At 32.2% G+C, this 26,082-nt stretch overlaps 1 protein-coding gene across 1 annotated transcript; it reads right to left on the minus strand.

The window, feature by feature from the left end:
* Positions 1–19,406: 19,406 nt before the first annotated feature.
* LOC105135947 (tetrahydrocannabinolic acid synthase-like) lies at positions 19,407–26,062 on the minus strand. Its single transcript, XM_011041062.1, has 6 exons — positions 24,539–26,062; positions 20,033–20,166; positions 19,859–19,927; positions 19,703–19,774; positions 19,533–19,605; positions 19,407–19,439 (listed from the first exon to the last, which is right to left on the minus strand). The coding sequence occupies exons 1-6, from the start codon at positions 26,060–26,062 to the stop codon at positions 19,407–19,409; spliced, it is 1,905 nt and encodes a 634-aa protein (XP_011039364.1).
* Between the last annotated feature and the right edge of the window lie 20 nt (positions 26,063–26,082).

Genomic DNA, 26,082 nt, shown 5'->3' on the forward strand with positions numbered 1-26,082 from the left:
AAATAAAAAACTAAATTCCTTTTATTTTTAAAAAAAAAGGAGTGGAGTCGTCGCCCGACGTCGTGTAGCGACAGAATGGCGACTCCACTGGGGATTTAGGGTTGAACCAACTGCTTGTGTTTATTTTTCATATGTTTTTTCTTAGATGCTATTTATTTTTGGCATTTATTTTATTTACATTATTTATTACTGTAATTCTTTTCAATTTTTCATATTGCCACATGCATGTATGATATTTATTTGTGTATTCACACACTTCACGATGAACCCATAAAAGCTCTGGACCCGAGCTTCGTCCTTTTTAAGATTAGAAAAGAAAGATTCAAGTGGCAAGTGTGACTTATATCCACTGATGCTCATTTGGACTTTCGCTTGGATTGTAACTCACCCTATGTAACGAGTATTGTGGAATTTTATCCCATACTCATGTTGTATAAGGTTAAAAGGCTGTTTACTCCATAAGTAATTCAGGCAATCTAAGAACCAAATAATTTCTTTAAGGATAGAATAAACTAAACCAAACCTTATGAGTTAAATCCTATCAAGTAGGATATAAGACACAAATAAATGTCAATGCATTAACATACATTTTCATATCCATTCTATATTCTCATTATATCTCCACCGATCCTTATAGGAAGTGTGAGATGAAAAAAAAAAAAACCAAATTTATTGAGGAATTTTTGACCAGATCAAAATTAAGGCAACAAATTTCTTCCCTCAATCAGTTCAAGTTCCTGTAGGTTTGGAGTCCTCAGTGAGAACTTTCTTAAGAGAATTTGATCTGGTCTATTCCTCATCATAAGTTAAAGGAAAGCCTGAAACAAATAACAAGCATGCATTATTCATATGGCATTTTGCATCCATTTATGCATTTCATTCATTTTTATTGCATTCATTCAGGCTGAAATATAGGTCCCCCAAAAGACCATAAAATTCATTACACTTGACTACGAAGAAAGATAATGGAGAACGAAGAAAGGGCACATCTAGAGGCTCACTATCAAAGGGAGTTGGAGAGCATGAAAAATGATATCGCAAGACTTACAAGTCTACTCGAGCAGGCCCTGACATCCAAGTCTGGAGAGGATACCTCTACTCAGCTAGCGGTTGCAACTCCATCTGTATCTACGCCATAGCTCCTTTCGTGTTCACTTCTCAAAATCTAGGAGCAAATCCTTCTTCATCTGAACAACAGTTCACTGCCAATGTTCCACCAGCACAAGTGCCGATCATAAACTTGACAGCTGATGACTCACATAGGATGAGATACTCTAAACCTGTTGATTATGACAAATTGACCGCTCTAGAAGAAAGATTGAGAGCAGTCGAAGGGGCAGACTTATATGATCCTGTTCATGCTGCAGAGATGTGTTTAGTCCCAAATGTAGCTGTACCCAAAGAATTTAGGGTACCAGAATTTATCAAGTATACGGGAACTGAATGCCCAGTCACTCATTTTAAATCTTATTGCAATAAGATGGCAGAAGTGGTGAATGATGAGAAACTTCTCATCCATTTCTTTCAAGACAGTCTTTCTGGATCAGCACTAAGTTGGTATACAAGGCTAGATAATACTAAGATAAGAAAGTGGAAAGATTTGGTCAAAGCTTTTGTGGAGCAATACAAATTCAACATGGAGGTAGCCCCGGATAGGTCAAGCTTGTTGGTCATGGAGAAGGGCAACAAAGAGACTGTAAGAGAATACGCTTTGAGATGGTGTGAAAAAACATCCCATGTGCAACCCTCTTTATTAGAAAAAGAAATGGTCACTCTGTTTACCAACACTTTTAAATCTCCCTACTTTGAACACCTAGTGGGTAGTTCAGCTCAGCACTTTTATGATGCTGTAACTATTGCTGAGAGGATAGAACAAGCAATAAGAATGGGGAGAATGTTAGAGCCTACTGAGAAGAAAGGCTTTATCGGAAAAAGAAGGAGTTTGAGGTAAACAATGTGGAAGGAGGGTACAAGGGTAAGAAAAATTACCATCACTATAACTTCCAAATACCTACCCAACAAGTTGCAAATGTAAACTTCACTAAACCTTTCCCTACCAACCAACAAAGTCAACCAAATAACCAACAAAGTAACCAAATTGTTAATCCTCCAAGAAGGAATTTTCAAAGAACCCAAGAACGGTTGCCACCATTACCACTTCCCTTGGGAGAAATGTATTCGAAGTTGTTGAGTATTGGGCAAGTGGCCCCTATTCCCTTAACCCAATTACAACCTCCATACCCAAATTGGTATAAGCCTGATATGACATGTGAGTATCATGCTGGCATTGCTGGGCATAACATTGAAAGCTGCAATGCATTCAAAAACAAGCTTCTGCAATTGATAAAAGCTGGATGGATAACTTTCGATGATGCACCGAATGTGAATTCCAACCCTTTACCCAATCATGCTACAAGTAGTGGAGGGGTGAACATGATGGAAGTCTCGGGACAAAAACCTGCTGTCATGGATATCAAAAATGTAGAGGAAGGTGAAGAGAAAGGCTGGAACTGTGATGAATTGTTACCACAGTTAACTGTCCATGCTCTAGAAGAAGCTCCAACCAACGCCTTTGTGTGAAAGCTTTCAGTTGAAGAAGTATTCCAGAATTGTGAGATTGAAGAAGCCCCAATTGTTTTCAAGAAGTAATGATTAAGTGTCTACTTATATTTGCTTTTATGTGCTTTGCATTGTAGTTTGCTTTGGGTTTTTATACCTAGTTGGAAATCTTGGTTCAAGATGACAATATAAGGTCTTTTCATAATTGTTGAGCCAACTTTTAAAATAATATTGAGATCATCAGTATTTGTTGAATTCCTTTTATTTTGTTCGGCTACAAGATATGCATTCACACTAAAAAACACCTTCCGCTTTCAGGAATTCTGAAAGTGAATTCTCCATAAATCCACAAACATATTGCATTGAAAATGAATGGCCAAACTTTGATAAGGATGAGATTGCAATGGATGAAGAGGAATGGGATAAAGAGTTTGCTAGACAGGTAGAACAGTCAGAGCTTGCTTGGAAACCTACGAAGGAAGAACTAGAGGTGATAAATGTAGGCACTGAGCAAGATAAAAGAGAGTTAAAGATTGGAACTCTGATCACTACAGAAGAAAGATGTAGTTTAACCTCATTACTACAAGAGTATATCGATGTGTTTGCCTGGTCTTATACAGATATGCCTGGTTTAGACATTGATATTGTAGTACACAGATTACCTTTGATAGAAGGATGTAAACCTGTTAAGCAGAAATTAAGAAGAACTCGCCCAGATATTGTGCTCAAAGTCAAGGCAGAGATAGAGAAGCAGTGGGATGCCAGTTTTCTAGAAGTTATTAAATACCCTCAATGGGTATCTAATATAGTGGTGGTACCAAAAAAAGATAACAAAATCAGAGTATGTGTAGATTTCAGGGATCTAAACAAAGCCAGTCCGAAGGATGATTTTCCTTTGCCTCACATAGATGTCCTGGTAGACAATGCTGCTAGGAGTTCAACTTACTCCTTCATGGATGGATTCTCCGGTTATAACCAGATTAAAATGGCTGAAGAAGATAAAGAGAAGACCACTTTTGTCACACCATGGGGAACATTCTGCTACAAAGTGATGCCATTCGGGTTGAAAAATGCTGGAGCCACGTATCAAAGGGCAATGGTGACACTTTTCCATGATATGATGCATAAAGAGATTGAAGTGTATGTGGATGATATGATTGCCAAGTCTAAGAATGAAGAAGATCATATTCAGGTTCTAAGAAAATTATTTGAAAGACTAAGAAAGTATCAGTTGAAGTTGAATCCTTCAAAATGCTCGTTTGGGGTAAAGTCTGGAAAGTTGCTAGGATTTGTGATAAGCAATAAAGGAATAGAGGTCGATCCTGATAAAGTGAAAGCAATTCAGGCTATGACGGTTCCTAAGACCGAGAAAGAAGTAAGAGGTTTCTTAAGATGTTTGAATTACATTGCTCGATTCATATCTCAGTTAACAGCAACATGTGAGCCAATTTTTCGATTACTTTAGAAAAAGAACCCTGGTATATGGGACAAAGATTGTTAAGAGGCTTTTGATAAAATAAAGCAATACTTACAGAATCCACCTTTACTCGTGCCCCCTGTGCCTGGAAGACATTTGATCTTGTATTTGACAGTAATTGAGGTAGCAATGGGCTGTGTGTTGGGACAACATGATAAGTCTGGAAGAAAGGAGCAAGCTATCTATTATCTGAGTAAGAAGTTTACAGATTGTGAATCCAGATATATTGTGACTAAGAAGCTATGTTGTGCTCTTGTATGGAGTACGAAGCGTCTTCGACAATATATGTTGTATTATACCACCTGGTTGATCTAAAAAATGGATCCTCTTAAATACATCCTTGAGAAACCCTACTTGTCAAGCCGAATAGCAAGATGGCAAGTGATGTTGGCTGAGTATGACATTGTATACAAGATAAGAAAATCTGTAAAAGGAAGTGTAATTGCTGATCATCTAGCAGATAATGCTATCAATGACTATGAGCCTTTGAAATTTGACTTCCCGGATGAGGATGTGTTGATAGTAGAAGAAGACAAAGAAAAGAATGATTGGTGGATCATGTATTTTGATGGGGCAGTGAATGTTTCTGGTAATGGAGCAGGCGCTGTGATAATCTCACCTGACAAGAAGCAATATCCCATCTCAGTCAAACTACTATTTGAATGCACTAATAATACTGCTGAATATGAGGCTTGTATCCTTGGATTAGAAGCTGCTTTGGAGATGAAAATAAAGAAGCTTGATGTCTATGGGGATTCAATGTTAATAATCTGTCAAGTGAAAGGCGAATGGCAGACCAAGGAGGAAAAATTGATACCATATCAACAATATCTCTCGAAACTGACTGAGGGCTTTGATGAGATAGATTTTACCCACATGGGAAGAGACAAAAACCAGTTTGTTGATGCTTTGGCAACCTTAGCTTCTATGGCCAAAACTGATTACAGAGTCAGGGTATAACCAATCTATATTGAGATTAGAAATTTTCCAGCTCATTGTTGTTCAATTGAAGGAGAAATATATGGGAATCCATGGTTTTTATGACATCAAGCAGTTTATCCAATATCAAGAGTATCCCTTGGGGGCATCCAAAGCAGATATGAAGACCTTGAGAAGGTTAGCTCTAGAATTTTACCTGGATGGAGAAATTCTATATAGAAAGCCATTCAATGGGACTTTACTAAGATGTCTAGATGAAATCGAAGCTAAGGTAGCATTGCAAGAAATTCATGAAGGAATTTGTGCAACTCATGCAAGTGGGCATATGATGGCTAGACAATTACAACGATCTGGGTATTTCTGGATGACCATGGAGAAAGATTGCATCGATTATGTCAGGAAATGTCATAAATGTCAAGTGTATAGTGATAAGATAAATGCACCTCCAACTCCTCTATTTAATATGACATCACCATGGCCATTTGCAATGTGGGGAATAGATGTGATTGGGCCAATCAACCCAAAAGCCAGCAATAAGCATCAATTTATCTTAGTAGCCATTGATTACTTTATAAAGTGGGTGGAGGCCAGCTCTTATACCCATGTAACTCAAAAGGTGGTCAAGAGTTTTATTGAGAAAGATTTGATCTGTCGGTATGGTTCACCTGAGAAGATAGTGACCGACAATGCCCAGAATTTTAATGGAAAAATGATCACAGAATTGTGCATGAAGTGGAAAATTAAACATTCAAACTCATCTCCCTACAGACCAAAGATGAATGGTGTTGTCGAAGCTGCAAACAAGAATATCAAGAAGATTATCCAGAAGATGGTAGTCACTTACAAGGATTGGCAGGAGATGCTTCCCTTTGCTCTACATGCATATCGCACAACAGTAAGAACGTCTACTGGAGCTACACCTTATTCACTAGTATTTGGGATGGAGGCGGTGATGCCTTTGGAAATAGAAATTCCACCTTTGAGAGTACTAATAGAATCTGAACTAGAAGAAGCTGAATGGGTTAAAGTGAGATATGAGTAGCTAAACATGATAAGTGAGAAGAGGTTGGCCGCAATTTGTCATCACCAGCTATACCAAAGAAGGATGGCCAAAGCATATGACCGGAAAGTCCGACCAAGAGAATTCAAAGAAGGGGATCTTGTACTCAAAAAAATCTTACCACTACCAAGTGAAGACCGAAACAAGTGGGCACCAAACTATGAAGGCCCATATGTAGTGAAGAAAGCTTTCTCCGGAGGGGCTATGTTGTTAACTAGGATGGATGGAGATGATTTACCTAGGCCCGTGAACTCTGATTCTGTGAAAAAGTATTATGTGTGATGTATTTCATCCAATCAAAATCAAATGAAATGAAGTTTTGGCCAGGAAATTCTTTTTGCATATACCTCACTAAAAAGCCCATGCATGATCTCAATGGCTCAACAATCTGATCTTTCAAATGTTTTTTTACAAGAGAACCCATTCTTCTTAAATGAGGTTTTAAAAGAATTGATTTTGTTTATGATTTCAATGAAATAAATCAATGATTTGTTTAGGATAATGTTCAAAGCAATTCTCTTAAAAGAGATGACCATACAATAATGGTTGGTAGTACATTAGCTTGTCATGGACTCGCAAAACATGGTATCTTATAAATCCAAAACATTACGCTGGATGTGGACAAAGTTTACATTTTATCAGCATGAATAATGATTGGTAGTACATTAGCTTGTCATGGACTCGCAAAACATGGTATCTTATAAATCCAAAACATTACGCTGGATGTGGACAAAGTTTATTGGTTTTAACCGATCCTACTTGAAATGAAGAAAGGCCATCTTTGATATTCCTTTCACTTTCTTTTAAAATCATCCTTTGCTGTCCCAATTTGAGCCGAGTCTATTTAAAGTTTTTTTTCATAAGAACCTTAACTAAGATCACACCCTACACTGGGGGCAAAATGAAAGAAATGATCATGGAAATCATCTTGAAGACATGTGAGCTTATGAGTTTGACAACAAGGAATTCAAAAAAAAATTCCAAATAATTGAGAGAATCCCCAACAAATAGAAAAAATTCCTAATTTGGAATATTTAGTATCATTTTATTGTCAAGATAAAAAAAAAGAGATGAAGATAAGATAACAGTCATCTATAGTTTTCAAACCCTTAAACACTTTTTTGAAGCTTATGAAATCCCTTTTCTTTTACAGCTTTGAGCCATAAATACATTACATGCCTTTACAGTCCTTTCTAATCAAGGAAGCAACCTGAATTAATAAACAGCGTTCCCAAAATATAAGAGACTTTTTCATAAAGAGTCATGATGTAGCAAATAATTACTCATTATTATTCATGCTGATAAAAGGAGTGTTTCTAAACATAAAAGGTAATTGTTCCTTTTCCCTCAAAATACATTCAAGCAATCGCTTGAACACGTTGAAAACCAAAGCAGAAGGTCATCTCATCACTTACCTTTATTTGAGATTACTTTTACTAAGAGATTTAATACAAATCCTTAGAGTTGCTTGAACATTGTTATAAACAGACATTGAGAGTTTCAGTTTTCAAAAACAAAAGAGATCTTTTGAAAAATCATTTTTGAAAAAATGGTTTTCTATGTGAAGAAGAAAGATATATGACACACCAAGAGTCAGTGTTAGAAAATCAGAGATTCTAACGACAATAAGAGCAAATGAGGAAATGAAAAGAGACAGTTACTTCTTCCAAGGGTAGAGAAGCAATCACAAGAAATCTCTAGAGGCAGAGAAGCAGTCACCAGATTCCTAATGGCACAAAGAAATTTGCTTCCCTAGTGGGAGATACACATGATAAAACTTTAGACTTCTTCTAATGTGGGAGTGAAATAGCATGATTATGCAGTTTCTATGAAATGAGATTTTTACTTCTCGTAATATGATCAGTTAGACAATATGATAACTAATACATCTTCGGATATGGAAATCCCAGGTGAAGTGGGATAATCCTCATATATTGACCATGTGAATTGGTTAAAGAATCCTCAACAACACGATGTCAGGCCAGGGAGAAGCTAATGCTCTCAATGAAGTATCCAATGGAGAAAGAGGCAGTGACTATTGGGAAACTCAAACAAAGTTTATCTTGGAGAACTCAACAATATGGGTCAGCTTGAGTAGATTTGAAAGTCGCGTGAATCAAAAGAGCTTACTAACATTCAAGATCGCTAGACAAGATGAATGGGGGATCTATATTTCAAAAAGGTAAGATGCATCACATATCATCTAACTTCACAAACATTGCATATTTGTCTTGTAGATATTTCTTGAAATAAAATTCCTAACGGGATCCAACGAGATTCAAACGAAATGAAGTTATTTTAATCACATCAAATATGACAATTTCATGAAAGCAAAATTCATAAATGAAGACAAGAAAGATGGATCTTTTATTCATGACAAAAGGTTTAAAAGTACAAATATTAAACAGTGCGAGGACGATCAGGGATATTGTCATCTTGATCATTAATCAGGCCTCGAAGTTCTTCGAATTGTTTACGCATATTCTCCATCTCTTCCTCGAACTCGAGGTGTCGTGTGTTAACATAGTCCTTCCAAAAGTCGACACGTGTATTCAGCTCTTGGTTCCTCCTCTCCAAGTCGTTTCTGTGACGTCTTTCATCACGAAGTCTATTCCTTAAATTCTCAATCAGATGATGGAGATCAAGAACCTGAGTATTCAGCTCAAGTCTTCTAGCATGAAAACGCTCTGCAACGTTCACTAGAGATGAAGTAGCTCTGATACTGAGAGCAAGTGACTGATTCACTACTTCAATATCGCTCCTAACTGCCAGCATGGTTTCATCACGGGGAAGGACCATGTCTCTAGCCAAGGCTACAGTAGTATCTTCATTTTCCATTACAGTATCTTCTATTGTAACTGGACGACCATTCACTTCAAAAGTAGTACGCCAAACTATAGGCTCTACTGTAGGAACAAGATTTGGGTTAACATTGGAAGAAGAGGAAGACATGATTAAAGCTTCAAGAGTTGGGAACTTTGAAAGGCTTGAAATACAAGAAGTTGAAGATGTTTGTCACCAAAAACTGTGTAATTTATAAGGATTCTACTCTTACTATTACTCTGAACAGATGATCAAATCTCAACCGTAGATATAAGACTTTCATGAGAAGCTTTCATCATCTCTAAGATCGATTTACAAATCAGATCTCAACCGTAGATATAAGAATTTCATGAGAAGCTTTCATTATCCCTAAAATCGATTGCAAATCAGATCTCAGCCGTAGATATAAGACTTTCATGCGAAGCTTTCATCATCTCTAAGATCGATTTACAAATCAGATCTCAGCCGTAGATATAAGACTTTCATGAGAAGCTTTCATTATCTCTGAAATCGATTGCAAATCAGATCTCAGCTGTAGATATAAGACTTTCATGAGAAGCTTTCATCATCTCTAAGATTGATTTACAAATCAGATCTCAACCGTAGATATAAGACTTTCGTGAGAAGCATTCATCATCTTTGAGATCGATTTTTACAAATCAGATCTGAGTCATACCAATATGACTTCCTTTATAAGTTTTCATTAACCTTGAAAATCATAGTGAAATTACTTTCATGTATTTCATAAAATCAATCTGAAATCACTTTCATGTATTTCAAAAAACCATTGTTGAAATCACTTTCATGTATTTCACAAAACCATTGATGAAATCACTTCCATGTATTTCACAAAATCAATCTGAAATCACTTTCATGTATTTCAAAAAACCATTGTTGAAATCACTTTCATGTATTTCACAAAACCATTGATGAAATCACTTCCATGTATTTCACAAAATCAATCTGAAATCACTTTCATGTATTTCAGGAAAATCAATGATGAAATCACTTTCATGTATTTTAGAAAACCATTGTTGAAATCAATTTCATGTATTTCACAAAACCATTGGTGAAATCACTTCCATGTATTTCACAAAATCAAGGATGAAATTACTTTAATGTAAAACAATCTGAAATCACTTTCATGTATTTCAGAAAACCATTGTTGAAATCACTTTCATGTATTTCACAAAATCAAGGATGAAATTACTTTCATGTAAAACAATCTGAAATCACTTTCATGTATTTCAGGAAACCATCAATGAAATCACTTTCATGTATTTCACCAAACCATTGTTGAAATCACTTTCATGTATTTCACTAAACCATTGTTGAAATCACTTTCAAGTATTTCACAAAATCAAGATTGAAAACATTTTCATGTTTTTCACTTGGGCAGGTCGCCCATAAGAATTAGACCAACTGAAAATATATGTGTTTTTCAACATCTCCAACATTTTTCTTTACAATACTTCCTATGCAAAGTCAAAAGAAAATGATTTTTTCAATGTCTTTGCACCGTAAGCATTGTAAAGAGGGGGCAACTGTTGTAACCCAATTTTGGATTCACTAAAATTTTTTGGAATGTTATTTTATCTTATTATTCATGACAAAAATATAATAAAAAAAAGAAAAAAAAAGAGTTTAAAATATATTTTCTCGAGTCAACCGTCATTTTCGATCAAAACCGAGTCCACCAGGTCAATACGGGTCCCACCATGTCGACCGGGATGAAAAATGAGTTTCGGGCTGTTTCGGGTCAAAACTGGTATTTTTGGTCAAAAAACCCGGTCGACCGAGTTGATACCCATATAAAAAAGTTTTTTTTGTAATTTAAAATTAATTTTTAGCGGATGAAAAACTTTTTATAATACTGATTTGAATTTTTAATTGTTACCCCTATAAATAAATATTATTATTATTTAGTATTATTATATTATTATATTATTATTTAGTATATAATAAGACAAATAGTAATCGGTGGAAGTTGAAAATCTTAACGATCCGTGAATTGTTGTCTGAATTCATTGGCTATAAATAGCCAATGAATTCAAGACAGCAGGAAAAAAAAAAAAGAGGAAAAAAGATAAAAAATTCATTCGGCATTTGCAATTGTGAATTCGGAATTACTGTTCAGGTTACTATTTGGGCACTATTAATTTTTTTTATACTTTTTCTGCACCCTAGTAAGATATTAAATTTTTTTTTTAATAAATTAAAAAATACCAAAAATATCCCAACCGTTAGATCTAATAGTATTTAGATCTGAGCCTTTGATTTCTTAGGATACAATAGGCTTTACCACACCAGATTAAAACCCAAATCAATCTCAGCCGCTCAAATAATCTACCCTTCGATCTGGTTGCGCCACGTCAGCAGGTATACCGAGCACTCGGTACACCGCGCCACACCAGATCGTAACCCATTCAATCCTGACCGTCCGATCAACTTGGAGATCAAACGAATCACAGCCGCACGATCTGTTCATCCGAGATCCAGCGGTTCACAGCCTTCAGACGCACGAGTGCACCATACACTGTTCCACACTAGATCAAAACCCAGAGCTTCTCTCTCCTCTCGCCGGCGATTCTCTCTCTCTCCGCGGATCTCCAATTTCCGGCCGTCTCAAGCCGTGAAACCACCACATAATTGTGCATCGCCTCCCCCTGAGCAAAACCCCGGTCGTTTCACACTTTTTCACCGGCTAATTTGGCCGGAAAAAGGCCGCGACCGATATCGACCAATCGACCTTCAAGTCGTCGATTCTCCCTCCTCAGCCATCAACGGCCAACGAGACCACCACCATCAGAATCCTCGTCCTCAGATCTACCAGAATCGACTATCTTTTTGCCGGAACCTCGCCGGAAAATTTCGCGCGTGAACAGTTACCGCGCGTGAGCCACACGCGCCGCCAGTGGCATTTTCGATAAATCCGAGGGTATTTCAGTCTTTTACCTATACAGGGGTACTCAGGTAATTTTCTATGATATTTTATGATATTTTTATATATAAATACTTGTAAATTTTTGCATGTGAAAAAAAACAAAAAAAAACAAAAATAAATAACAACGCGGGTTCAACACCCATTTTTATCATATCACTGTTCATAGGTCAAAAGCTCAATTTTCAAGAATTGATATATCTATTTTTGAATGATATCAAAATAATTTTTATTTTATAAAATAAATATTATTTGTCGACACGTCTCTTTTATTTACAGAAAAGGACCGATGTCAAAAAAAAATTAAATACCAAATATGGATTATGTCCATTATTATTTATTTTGGTAAATTAGACGTAACTCTCCTTTTTAGGGATAAACGTCGACATTTTAGACAAAGTCTCCTAATTTTAGGGACTAATGTCATTTTTAACGCGTCTCCTATTTTTAGGGACCGACGTTAACTATGTTAAAAAATTTACAAATAAGCTCAAAATATAATAGCATTTGAATTAGATAAGAAAAACACACAAGTTAAAGGTAACCTTTCTCTGAAAGGATGTTTTAAGGGTGGTGTCTATCTTCCCTTAATCATAACTAACCCAGTACCCGAATCTCTAGGACCAGTGTCTAATTTTGGATTTCTAGTTCCCTCAAATTACTAGATGACGACTCCAATAAAATCTTTATTTCCCCCAATCAAATAAAAAATTAAATTCCTTTTGTTTTTTTAAAAAAAAAAAACAAAAAAAGGAGTGGAGCCGTCGCCCGAAGTCGTGTAGCGACACATTTTACTTGATTTTATAATAATTTATGTAAAATGAGTAAAACAACTACAATGTGTAAAAACCTAAGAATAATGAATATATTAACTATTCTTAAAAAAAATGTTTGTTAATGATTAGTAAAAACATATGCTAAAAAACCTAAGTTAATTATTTTTTCTCAATTTCTAACTTAACAATAAATTAACAAAATGCAGTTGGTACTCATTTATTACTATAATTTCCTTAAATATAACATATATAAGTCATACAATTAAACTAAATTTCATCAAATAATAAATAAAATCAATTTCTCTTAAATCTCAAACAAACCTTAACATACAAATCATAAATTATATAATAAAATTATTTAGAAAAAAGAAGTAAAATATTTAAATATAAAGTCAACTACAAATACTGCAAAAAGATTAGAATGTTGTTAGAGTTTTCGTACTAAAAAGTGGATGTTTATCCATCCTTCCACTAACCTTTTGAGTGTAAAAACAGTTACTCCCTCTAAAACATTGATTAAGATATGTAGGGTAATTTGTTTAGAATTGAATTCCTCCTCCTACATCATCATCATGCTCCATTTTTTCATCTTCATTTTCTATTATACATGAAGAGTATAGTTTCTTGTTTTTACATTTATGTTCCGGTACAAACTTCTCATTATATCAAAAATACAATTTCTTAGCTTTTTTTTCATCTCACTCCTTATTCCTTACAAATTTGGTAGGTTTCATGGTTGGTTTTATAATAAATATTTTAGTTAAGGATGGGTAACATACTATTTTGGTGGGGTTTTTGGTTGCTAATAGTTAATAAAAAGGAAACTTTGTAAGTTTGGGATAATGTTAATGGGTTCTTCCATAGGCTATAATGTTTTCTTATAAGCATGCTAAATTGTAAGCTTGTTTTAGTTCCTTATGTTCATATTTTTTCACCAAAATTTTTATTCCCACCTTTGAACCCTCTTATAAAAAGACACTAAAGCTTGTGGCTCACTATTTTCAGCCCTATTTTACAATATATTAAAGTTTTTAATGGAACTCTCTAGATCTTCTATTTTCTTAAGATATTTAAGTTCTTTTAGAGAATCTTTCTAACCCCCAAACTTGCAGCATATAGCTTTCATATATTCACCCTAAATCTTTACTTGATTATCTTTATTTTTCACGAAAATTTGATGCCAATAAAATATCATTCCATAAGATAGTATGAGACTAATTTAACCTTTATAAAATCAACAACCTCTTCTATATCAAAATACTTATTGCACTTATATAATCATTTATGTACATCATCACCATTAAAATTAGAGAAGTCTCATTTGAGTTTGTGTACTTTGTAAGAAGAGTAGCTTCCTTCATAGGTCTAGCATGATCTTGTAATATATTCGAGTTGATTAAATGTTTGATAGTTCCTTATAGTAGTACTAGTTTCATTATAAAATAGTTTTAACTTTGGTGGAATAAAGCTTTATTGGTAAAATGACCCACTAATAAGCTCCTTGAGCTCCCTAAACTTTGCTTTATGGATGGACTTTGTATCATTCAAATGTTTACCATATACCTCTAATAGTCTCATAACATGTTCATGCTTCTATTAAGGTATGATCTATTTAAATTCATTTCGATACAAGTTTAAGTTTATATATATTTAATTAAATTATTATGAGCTATATAACTCATATATTTATGATTCTAAATACTAAAGAATTTTTTTTATATATATAATTATTTATTTTAATAAGTTTGAGACTCTAATATTAAGAATACCTGCTAAAAATTTAGAACTATATTCTAACTTAAAAATTATCCTTAGTCTTTGGTGATGGAACCATGATTCCTAAAACATTTTAAAAGTTAATTTTAGCCCTTACAATTAAAAATTATGTATGCTTTTGCTTTTTTATGGCTATTACAATATTTATTGTATTACTACATTTGAAATAGTATATAATAAATAAGGAATTATCCAAAGAAATTATTTTTGTATCAACTTTTTGGAATTCATTCACAATTATTTGCATGATTTATATGTCAATGCTATGATTACTTAGTTATTAGTCAATTTACCTAATTGAGCTATTATTGATTATTTACTCTGCTTTTTTATTTGAAGATTTCAGTTTAGATTCATTAATGGATTAGCAAGTTTAAGTTGTTCTATATATTTATAAACTGCAACTTATATTTCTATGGTTTTCTGATATATTCTTGAGTCCTTGTGTATTTTTAGATAATATTGTGAAACTTTAACATTAGTAATGCTTATGAAAAACTATAAAACTATATTAAACTTTAAGATTATAATATAATTTATGCTATCTCTTTTTTTCCCTAAAAAAATACTCATCATTTTTTAATATATGGGGAAATTAATATATGAAAGTGTGGAACATGTTTTTTTCTTCAAAAAATAAAGAAAAAGAAAAAGAAACATTATTAAGGTATTGGATTTTGTTACATATGTGCAAACAATGGAGAAAGAAGACTTATTTGTTTATGTTCATTAAGTAAATAACTTCAAGAGATTTCTATTAATTGAAATATTATTATATACTTTTTATTTTTAAAAATTTTACATATATTATTATAAAATCAACTAAAATGTTTGCTTGATTACATTACATCCTTAAACATTTATGACATTATTACTCGTGAGATTAATTGTTATCTTGTACTTTTTTTAATACAATGGGCACGCTCTTAGATGTGACTAATTGGTGGATGACCACTCCTAAAAGTAAAACTATACGACTAATTGGTGGATGGCCACTCCTAAAAGTAAAACTATAGGGAGAGCCCATCAACTTGAGGCCTCGAGTTACTTGCATGCATACTTACATGTAGGTTGAAAAATGCAAGAGGCATGATTTTAATGAAGGATGTCCTCTCCCCCTAGTTAACTCCTTATCATTTAACTATTGTCAGCTGAGCTAGTGACTTACTTTAATTATTCTCTTTTTATCTTAATTTTCTTTTATTTATTATGATATACTTTAAAATGAGTTAAAGTAGCTATGATTTTAATTGCACAATGAACATTGGTTATTTATTATATTCTTAGATTCAAAGATATGTTAAGTTTGTTTCAATTTATAAGTTTAAGTTTGTATGTGTTCTAAAGTTTTTAGGAACTCTAACTTGTGTCTTCATAGTTTTTTCTACAATTAGTTGCATTATTGTTTATTGATTATCTAATAAGCTTTTAGATTTGAAGATATCTATTTAGATTGATTTTGATCAGTAAGGATCTTGCTTTGTAGATTTTATAAATTATAACTTATATGTTCATGATTCTTGTTATATATGGTTGCATTATTATTTATTTATAAGCCAATTTACTCAATTGAGGTACTATTGATTACTTACCATACTCTTAGATTTCACAATTCTAATTCATTTTGATTAATAAGTTTACGTGTAACTTGTTTTAAAGATTTTATGAACTAAAACTTATATCTTATAGTTTTTATTATATTTAGTTACGTTATTGTTTATTGATAATTTAATATGCTTTTAGATTCAAATATATCTCTTCAAATTCATTTTAATTAGTTAGTTTAAGTTTGTATTTGTTATATATATTTTATGAACCGTAACTAATATATTTATGATTCTTGTTATAATTAGTTGCATTATTATTTGGCTATAAGCCAATTTACCTCATTGATGTATTATTAATTATTTACCACTTTGAGATTTAAAAATATCTATTTTGATTAACAAGTTTAAGTGAGTTTTGTTTTTGTAAATTTTACGAATTGTAAGTTATATTTATGGTTTTAATGGATTCTTGAGTCCTCGCATGCCTTCGGATAAGTTTATAATATTTTCATATAAAAAATGCTTAAAGATAATTGTAGAATTGCATTTGAATATTTTGGTCAAACAATTAATCAATCAAGTAAATTGGCTTTAACTAAATAATGATCCAACTAATTATATCAACAACCATAAAGAGTTATAATTTATAAAATCTACATAATAAGACATAAACTTAAAATTTTTAATCAAAATGAATATGTACAAATTAATATCTTTGAATTTAAAAGCATGTTAAATAATCATTAAACAATAATGCAACTAATTATAACAAGAACAAAAAATATATAAGTTATAGTTCTTAAAATCTATACAATAGATACGAACTTAAACTTACTAATAAAGATTATTTTGAATTGATATCTTTGTACTCAAAAGAATAGTAAATACTCAATACTAGTTTAATTAGGTAAATTAGCTTATAAATAAACTATAGCATAACTATTTATAACAAAAACTATAAAAATATAATTACAATTTATAAAATCTACAGAACAAGATACAAACTTAAATTTACTAATTAAAATGAATATGAGTAGATATCTTCAAATCTAAAAAAATTGTAAATAATTAGTAGTAGTTCAGTAAGACAAATTGGCTTATATCTAAACAATAATAAAACTAATGGCATGAAGATCATTCAAGAAAATGTTTTTTACAGGAATTCCAAAAAAAAAAACACAAAATTGTTGCTTTTAAACATACCATATTCATTATTGTTTCAAATGTAGTAATACAAGAAATATTATATGAGTTACAAGGGCCAAAATTAAAACACATAGAACTAGGGGCCATAAATAAAATGATAAAATTTTGGGAGGGACCTAACTAAAACAACCCTTCATTACAATGGCCAAAATAAAAAACTACGGACCTCGATTCCTATACCACAAATCATAGTGATGACTTCAAGTTTCTTATTTTTCATCAAGTATAATTAACGTTAGAGGTTGCCAAACTTATTTAGGGTACAAAAGACTTCAAAATTAATTGCAACCAAAGAGATATTTGTTAAAAACTTGAAAGTCACATTTGACAAAATATGAAGCTCTAATCAAACAAATTTAAAGAGCCCAATGACCAACTTTAGATCGATAATCCAATGAGAAAAACAATTTTATTAAATGATTTTCAAGTTTTCTTATTTGGGATTTTATGGAGATGGTGCTGAAGATGTTTACAAATTGCCATGACTATAGTAGTTGTGTCAATTATGGATATTAACAAATAATTAAATAAATAAAGAGAATAATCTTCTATGTTCTCAATTAATTTTTGGTGTAGCTATACGTTTCAAGACATGTCCTAGTGATTTTTCTAATTGATTTTATCTGCTCATAAGAGCATTTATTGACTCATAAATTTAGGGATTAAATTCTAAGTTTGCATGTTCATGGAAACAAATTAATTCATCTGGTGAAGTATTCTCCATTTCTTTATCTTACGAAGCACATAGATTGAAAATTTTACTTGGTTGTAAAGAGCAATTAATAGAAATTTAGTTATCTAAATATTTTGAGTGTCTTACTATCAACTTATACCGTAGGAAATTTTGAATTTTTATATTTAACGTACATGAAAATAATACAAAAAAAAAAGATAATAAACTCAAAAAATACATAATTATACCAAAAAGTTCTTAATCATAAAAGTCTAATTTGATTCTAATTATTCAATATTTTTTTGTCTGAAATTTATTGAGATTAATTTTTATTTTGTTTTTTGAACTTTAGTGAGATTAATTGACGGATACAATTCTATAATTGATTTGTAAGTATTCTTAAGAACAAAGTCTCTTAAACTTATCAAGAATGCAAGGTGACTCAAAAATCCATTAAAACCAGTTACAACTCACGATATAGATTATATAGATAATTTAACAGATATTTTCATGGACTAGTGGGATGAATTTTCTAAAATTAGGTCTAGAAATTTATGTTTGGCTTTTCTTTTCTAGATTTTTTTAAATTTTTATGTTATGTTATTTTCCTATATATTTTAGTATTCTGATTATTTTTTTCTAGTCTAGGTTGGTTTTTCTAGCCTATATATAAAAATATTTTAGAATTGTTTTATGCTTTAACCCTATTTTAATCTATCTTTTGTCTTTTTGAATTTATTGTTGTGTTGTTTAGCACTATCTTGCATCATTTATATATCTTAAGAGCAAGGTAACTCAAGAAACCATATAAATGAGTTCCAACTCAATGAAGAACTGAAGGAAAAAAATCTTTTTTATTTAATTTCTTTCATGACATGATGTTTTTTTTTTAAATAAAATTTGATTTCCAAAGGAAGGAATCATTTTTGGAGAAAAAAACATATTACCAAATAATAACATATCACTTAGCCCTGTTTCACTCAATCATAAAAATTGTTTTCCTTCATTTGATCCCTTTTAAGGTATTGTAGAATGCTTATATCCTTTGTGATCACCGATAGTATTATTAATCATTATAAACTCACCATTTATATATAACATATGTTCATGCTCTATTAAGGACAAAACAACATCAAAAATTGCTACAAGTCAACGACAAAATAATGTCAACTTCTTTTTTAGGAATTTTTATGTGATTTTTCAAAAACATGGCATAATTTATTTTGAAAAACTCTACTAATTAAAAAATTGCATTTTAAAGATTGGTGCAATAAGAATTATCAGAAGATATTATAAAATTTAAACACGTAAAATTAATTCATTCGCATGTGTCGGTACTAAATTGTAACATGTCAAAATAATTTTTTTTTTTAGAATGAGATCATAAATCTTTATTATAGATATGATGATAATACATAAAATCTGATTTCTTGTTTATCTTTTCTCTACAAAGAGAAGACACAAGATATCTAGATTCTATTAACCTAATGATAAAAGGCTTAACTAAAAACATGCTTAGAAGAAAACCCATGAACATAAAGCAACATTACATCTATGGATTTAATTTTCCCCCACACGAATCACTGAACCACATCTCTGGAGATTTTCTGCATTGGTGGAAGTTTTGGCTCAATATTCAGAAAGTTTGGCTTGCTTCAACATCTGAAAAAAGAGAAGAAAATGAATAAGAACATATAAGAAAAATTGTGTATAATTCATAAATTGACATATAAATTATTAGCGTGAGAGAATTACCCCGACATAAACAGAAAGTTTTTGCTTGAAATTAACATGTTCTGCCTTTAGTTTCTGGAGAGCTGCCTTGCCACTATAACATTTATGTAGAAATGATTTAATATATTTTGGTTTTTACATGAAACATTAGCTATGGTATTTTAGAAGTTAGAAAGAAATATAAATCTAACCTTTCCATATCCCCTTCATGAAAAAGTTTTCTGAGTTTATTGTTCTCATCATTGATTTTTGACGCGCCAAGGCTATAAGAAATTTGTTATGATCATGAAATACCATATAAGAAGATAATATTTTGGTAATACATTGTCAAATACATTTTCCCCTACCTAGCACTACTACCCTTAAGTCGATACATCATTCTTTCCATAACGAGATAATCAACTGGGGTTGTCTCCCTAAATAGATTAACACAACAAAACGGATAATCATCTGGGGTTGTTAGTAATATTGAAAGTAAAGAAAGAAAAAAACCACAAAAACATGCACAATACTCTACTCACATAGCCTTCTCAATAGAAGCGATATATCTAGATGAATCCCTTAAAAACAAGGTAAAAACATTTTCAATGAAGTCAGGATCATCTTCATTTTCAAGAGTCTCGATATAACTCACTTGTCCTTGATCCAGAAGTCCCTGTAAGAACCAACATGTATGTTAGTATAATCTTTTTGATTTGTGGATTTCAGAAGAAAAAGAAAACAGAAATCACTTTGAAGTTGTTCATTGGTGAAGGAAGACCTCGTCAAAGAATGATTGTCTCATGATGCTAAGTTGTTGGCGTAAGGGAGTGCTAGCCATTATAAAAGTGAATAAAGGAACAAACTTAGAGAAACTCTTGAGTGGAGGGAGGCTCTAGGGAAGGGGGGCAAAAGGGCTGAAAACTTAACTGTGCAGAAAAATGGCAAATCGACGAGACTATATATAGGCCAAGATTAAGCAAGAAACTAACATGTCTCACTAGACATGCAATTATTATAGCTTCTACAATGACAAATTACACCATTCAAAAATAAAATATACAGATTTGTAGTTGGTGGTAATCACATATATACCATAAATGGCTATCATACAAAACAGGTGACATTGTTATTATAGAACTATTTATTGAGCAATTTAAACACTATCTATCTTTAACCATGATGAAAATATATCATAAAAAAATAGAGGAAAATGGAAATTAGAAGAGAAGAATCAATGCCACACACCATGATGTTGTAAATTCTTAAAGGCATAATGTAATTAAACAAGATTTAATTAGGTTAATGTTATGATAATGTTGTAGAAGAATTCAATGTCTTTAGCTTCTTATTTCTTGTTTGCACATACTTTCCAAAATTCAATACCTTAGTTATGTTTTTTTTTAAAGATAAAAACATAATCATCACATTTTCATGTATTTTCCCACAAATTCAATAAGGTGAATATTTTGACAAAAAATAAAGTAATTACTTTTGTAAGAATGACTTGTCTAAAGATTCAAATGTAATTCTACACTTGTCCTTAACCATTTTTAATAATAAAATTCATGTGAGGACTCAAGAATCTTTTAAAACAATAAAGATCGTATGTTTCAATTCATAAAATCTACAAAAGAGATATGCATTTAAACTTAACAGCCAAAATAAATCTAAATAGATATTTTCAAATCTAAAAGCAGTAAATAATCAATAGTAGATCTATAAGGTAAATTGACTTATAGCTAAATAATAATGTAACTAATTATAACAAGAATGATAAGGATATTGGTTACGGTTCATAAAATATATAAATAAATATGAACTTAAATTTATTAATTACAATGAATATGAAGAGATATCTTTGAATTTGAAAGTGTATTAAATTATCAATAAACGAAAATGCAATTAATTATAATAAGAATTATAAGGATATAAGTTTTAGTTAATAAAATCTTTACAACAGATACGCACTTAAATGTACGAATTAAAATGAATCTGAACAAATATCTTTAAATTTAAGAGTAAGAGTATATTAAATAATGAATAAATAATAATGCAACTGAATATAACAAGAAAAACAATAATACAAGTTGCATTTCAAATCTACACTACTAATTTTTTAAAATCTAAAAGTAGGATAGTTAGGTAATTTGGCTTAATGCTAAATAATAATGCAATTAATTATAACAAGAACCATAAAGATGTAAGTTATTGTAATACCCCACCCCACCAGCAAGATATTGTCTGTTTCAGACCTCCCAGTCCACCCATCTCCCCGACTTCAACCCAGGTCCTCCCCTTACGGGTTTGTTCTTAACAGCCATGCATGGCCCCAAAATGCATTTTACTGGTAAAGGTGAGCATGCTTATATAAGATCCTAGCTCTAGACTCTCGCTTCCAATGTGGGATATCACATTCCCCCCACCTTAAGACAAGTCATCCCCAGCTCTGATACCAAATGTAACACCCCATCCCACTAACAAGATATTGTTCGGTTTGGGTCTCCCACTCCACTCATTCCCCGGGCTTCAACCTAGGTCCCCCTTACAGGTTTGTTTCTAGCAGCCACACATGGTCCCAAAACATGTTTTTTTAATAAAGGTGAGCATACTCATATAAAACCCAGGCTCTAGATGCTTGCTTTCAATGTGGGATATCATAATTATAATTTGTAAAATTTAAGTAACTGAAGTTAAATTTATTAATGAAAATAAATATGAACAAATATCTTTGAATATATAAGCATGATAAATAATCAATAAACAATAATACAATTAATTTTAGCTTGAATAAAAAATATACAAGTTATGGTTTCTAAAATCTATATAATAGATGTGAACTTAAACTTACTAATGAAAATGAATCTAAATAGATATCTTTATATCTAAAAGTGAATAACTAATAATAGCTCAATAAGGTAAATTGATTTGTAAATAAACAATAATATAACTATTTATAACAAAAACCATAAAAATATAATTTACAGTTTATAAAATCTACAAAATAAGATACAAACTTAAAATTACTAATTAAAATGAATATGAGCACACATCTTTGAACCTAGAAACATTGTAAATAATCAATATTACCTCAATTAGATAAATTGGCTTATATCTAAACAATAATAAAAGTGTGGTAAGTTTTTTTTTAAAAGAAAAGCAAAAAAGAAAAAAAATAATATTAAGGTATTGAATTGAATTTTATCATATATGTGCAAACAAAAAAGAAAGAAGGCATCGCTATTTGTTCATGTTCATCAAGTAAATAACTTCAAGAGATTTTTATTAATTGAAATGTTATTATATATTTTTTATTTATTAAAAATTTTACATACATTATTATAAAATCAACTAAAATATTTGTTTAACTACATTATATCCTTATGCATTTATAACATTACTACCCGTGAGATTAATTATTCTCCTTTTCTTTTCTTTTTATGATGAAGACATTTTCTTTATCACGGGCATGGCTGCGGTTGCACCTGCGTTTCCAGGCCAAAAGCCTCAAATGATATGCTTTTAACTTGTAAAAGAGGGAGCGGTCCAGCGTTGATAAACAGGCACTCGAAAGAAAGGAGATTTGGGTGTCATTTAAAGAAGTTGAAGATCCGGGGACTTGAAGCAAATAAATAGCAAAATATGGCTGGATAATTAATGGGCCGAACTAATTGTTTTTATCATAGCCCAAAATGCAATTTCAGTGGATCTTAGTTAAGCCCAACTTAAATAATACACATTTATTCAGCACCAAATAAGTATGCACATTTTTTTGTTTTTTGTTTTTAAATCACTCTGTTTCCTCTGTTTTTACTCTTCAACTACTCTGTTTCATCAGATTTGTTCTGTGTGAAAGCTATACTTAGATGTTTCATTTTCTTTTTTTGTCTTCTCTGTTTTGTTCTCTATCTCTTCTTCAACTATATATTTTCGAGTTCAATTTAAAACTCGGCTCTGGTTAAGCTTTAGATTGTGGATTTTTCAACTCAACCCGTTAAGCATAATAGACTTGAGGCTCACCTTCTCAACCTCAAGGGACTTGGAGGATAAGTTTTATATCAAGGTGGGAAGAAAATTAAAACGGAACTTAAAGAATAAAATCACTAGTCAGAATAGATTTTCAAGAAGACAAAGCAGGTGCACAAGCCTATCAAAATTAATTAATTGTGATTTTTTTTTTAAAAAAAATTGATACCATATCAAAGGGGAATGAATTTATATTACTCTTTTTAACAATAAAATAAAATGTCCAAGCTTTTTGCACTATTAATAAAGAAGCATTTCCCACTAGACTTTTTGCATAGAGATAAAATGCTTCTGTATGTTTATCAAATGGAGCTGTTCCTTCCATGTCTTTGTAAAGCATATGTTATTCAGATCTTATGCACTATTTTCAAAGTAATAAAAAATTTCCTATATCAACTTTGATTAGTCAATGTCCAAGCTTTTGAATTTTGTTACTTTAAGTGGATACTTTACTTGTTGCCATAACATCTTCAAATCTCCCCATTTTCAAAAGTTTGAGCTTGCAAGGACGTTCAAATAAATACACTTATTCAACTATTTAAATTAAAGAAGCTTGTGATCTTGCTAGTCATTTGAATTGCTGAGTTTTCTCTTAATAACTTTTGTCTTTTTGATTCTGAATTTTAAATGATTAAGCAGAAAATCTGCAGTTCTCGTAAAGCAAGTAAGCCCAGAATAGACCTCAGGTTAAACTCCTCCTTGATTTTTCTCAGGAAGAAAATCAAGATCTTTAGCAAACAGAAGAAACATATTATTGAATTTGTTTGAAATATCACAAAAGGAAATTTTTTCATTAACTTGCATGCTTAAATATTATTGGATCGTGCCGAAATCTCATCGATGATGACAAAGAAAAACCTTATGGTAAATGATGCATAAAGAGAAATATTATTATTATTATCATTAATCTTGTTCTGACCCAATGTCTTTGTAGCTTCCTACGATCACCAAGATGAGAGAGATGGGATACTCTGTTCGTTTCTAAAGAAATTGGTAGGATCGACTTCAGTCTTGACGCGTACCAACCTGTCGAAGTTGTTCTTGAAATACTTCCGACCCCAAATGCTTGCTTGTTTATAACTTGTGGTGCCTGTCAGGTTATTTATTCCGAGGTCAAGATCTCTGTAATTCACATAAGCTTCTCGAGGATTTTTAGAAACATATGTTGTCAAGTAACTGTAAAGCCTTCTAATCCAAGCCACATGCCTTCGGGATGCCTCCTTGCTTTCATCACTCCAAGACACACCGGAGACTAATACGTACAGATTACCAGATCTATGTGGAAATGGAGTGCTAGACTCTGAAATCTCATCCATTTTCCCGCCATAAGGGATTAGGATAAGTGCAGGCGCCTTGATGTCTTCTTCAAAGAATCTTTCCCATATCCCCTCAAACGCAATTTCAGGCATAGGTTCCTTCACGTAATCAGATTTTGCTTTGAATCTTGGTATGGATCGAGGAGTCCTACTTAGCAACACATCCAAGGATGCATTACCTGTAAATCCACCAGTGTAGAAGACCGACTCAATCCAACTCATTTCAAAGCAATCATCTTTTACCAAACCAAGCTCAGGGAAGCTCTCTTGCATCACAGGAAGAAGCTGTTCAACCTCACCAAGAAACAAGGAGAAGAATGTAGCTTGTATTGTTGTGTTTCCTTCTTGACTTGAATTAACTCTGGTTACTTGCACATCGATGATGAGATCTTCAGGAAGCGTATTAGCAACATATTGCCACCTATGGAGAAGCTTTGTTGCATTTTGTTCCAAGGTTCTTGAAACAGAAAACATAGTCACTGTGGACGGAACTTCAACCAAACTTATTTTCCATGCAACAACCACTCCAAAGCTTTGCCCTCCTCCGCCTCGTATGGCCCAAAATAAGTCTTCTCCCATTGATGCTCTATCAAGGATCCTGCCTTTAGAATCAATTAAATGAGCATCAATCACATTATCTGAAGCGAGGCCGAATTTGCGCACCATGGTGCCATGTCCTCCACCACTAAAGTGTCCTCCAACACCTATAGTAGGGCAACTACCTGCTGGGAAGGCAAGAGTTCTACTTTTCTCAGAAATACTATAATAAAGTTCCCCTAGTGTTGCACCAGCCTGAACCCAAGCAGTTCTATTCGTTGCATCAACATTGACAGCTCGTAGACTGATAAGATCAATTATGACAAACGGGAGAGCTGCCATGTAAGATAGACCTTCAAAATCATGCCCGCCACTCCGTATTCTAATTTGTAATTTATGTCTTTGGGAGCAAAGGATGGCAGCCTGGATGTGTGATGCATTCGTTGGTGTAACGATGACAAGAGGTTTTAGTTCAGAAGAATTGAACCTGAGGTTCCGTATTGAGAACTGCAAGACAGAGCTATACGAGGAGTTGTATGGGGTGTGAACTACATTTGACATGGCAGCGGGGTCTTCAAAATGAAGGGAAAGGCATTTTAGAAAATCCTCACGAGGGTGAGCTGATATGACCCATGAAAATGAAATGAGAAGACAGAGTAGAAATGGCAGCATTGAAGCTTTGAGACAAGTCATTTTTCTTATGTTTTCCGAGT

The sequence above is a fragment of the Populus euphratica genome, unplaced genomic scaffold, assembly GCF_000495115.2.
Source record: "Populus euphratica unplaced genomic scaffold, PopEup_1.0 scaffold155.1, whole genome shotgun sequence".
Classification (NCBI taxonomy): Eukaryota; Viridiplantae; Streptophyta; class Magnoliopsida; order Malpighiales; family Salicaceae; genus Populus; species Populus euphratica.

What these genes read in the sequence shown, in the direction of transcription:
- LOC105135947 (XM_011041062.1), bottom strand. Translation starts at nt 26,062, where the DNA reads ATGACTTGTCTCAAAGCTTCAATGCTGCCATTTCTACTCTGTCTTCTC. An exon ending in GCTTCTATTGAGAAGGCTAT is followed by an intron (nt 19,928 to 20,032) that starts GTGAGTAGAGTA and finishes TAATCTATTTAG; the next exon opens with GGAGACAACCCCAGTTGATT. An exon ending in AACTTTCTGTTTATGTCGGG is followed by an intron (nt 19,440 to 19,532) that starts GTAATTCTCTCA and finishes CTCTTTTTTCAG; the next exon opens with ATGTTGAAGCAAGCCAAACT.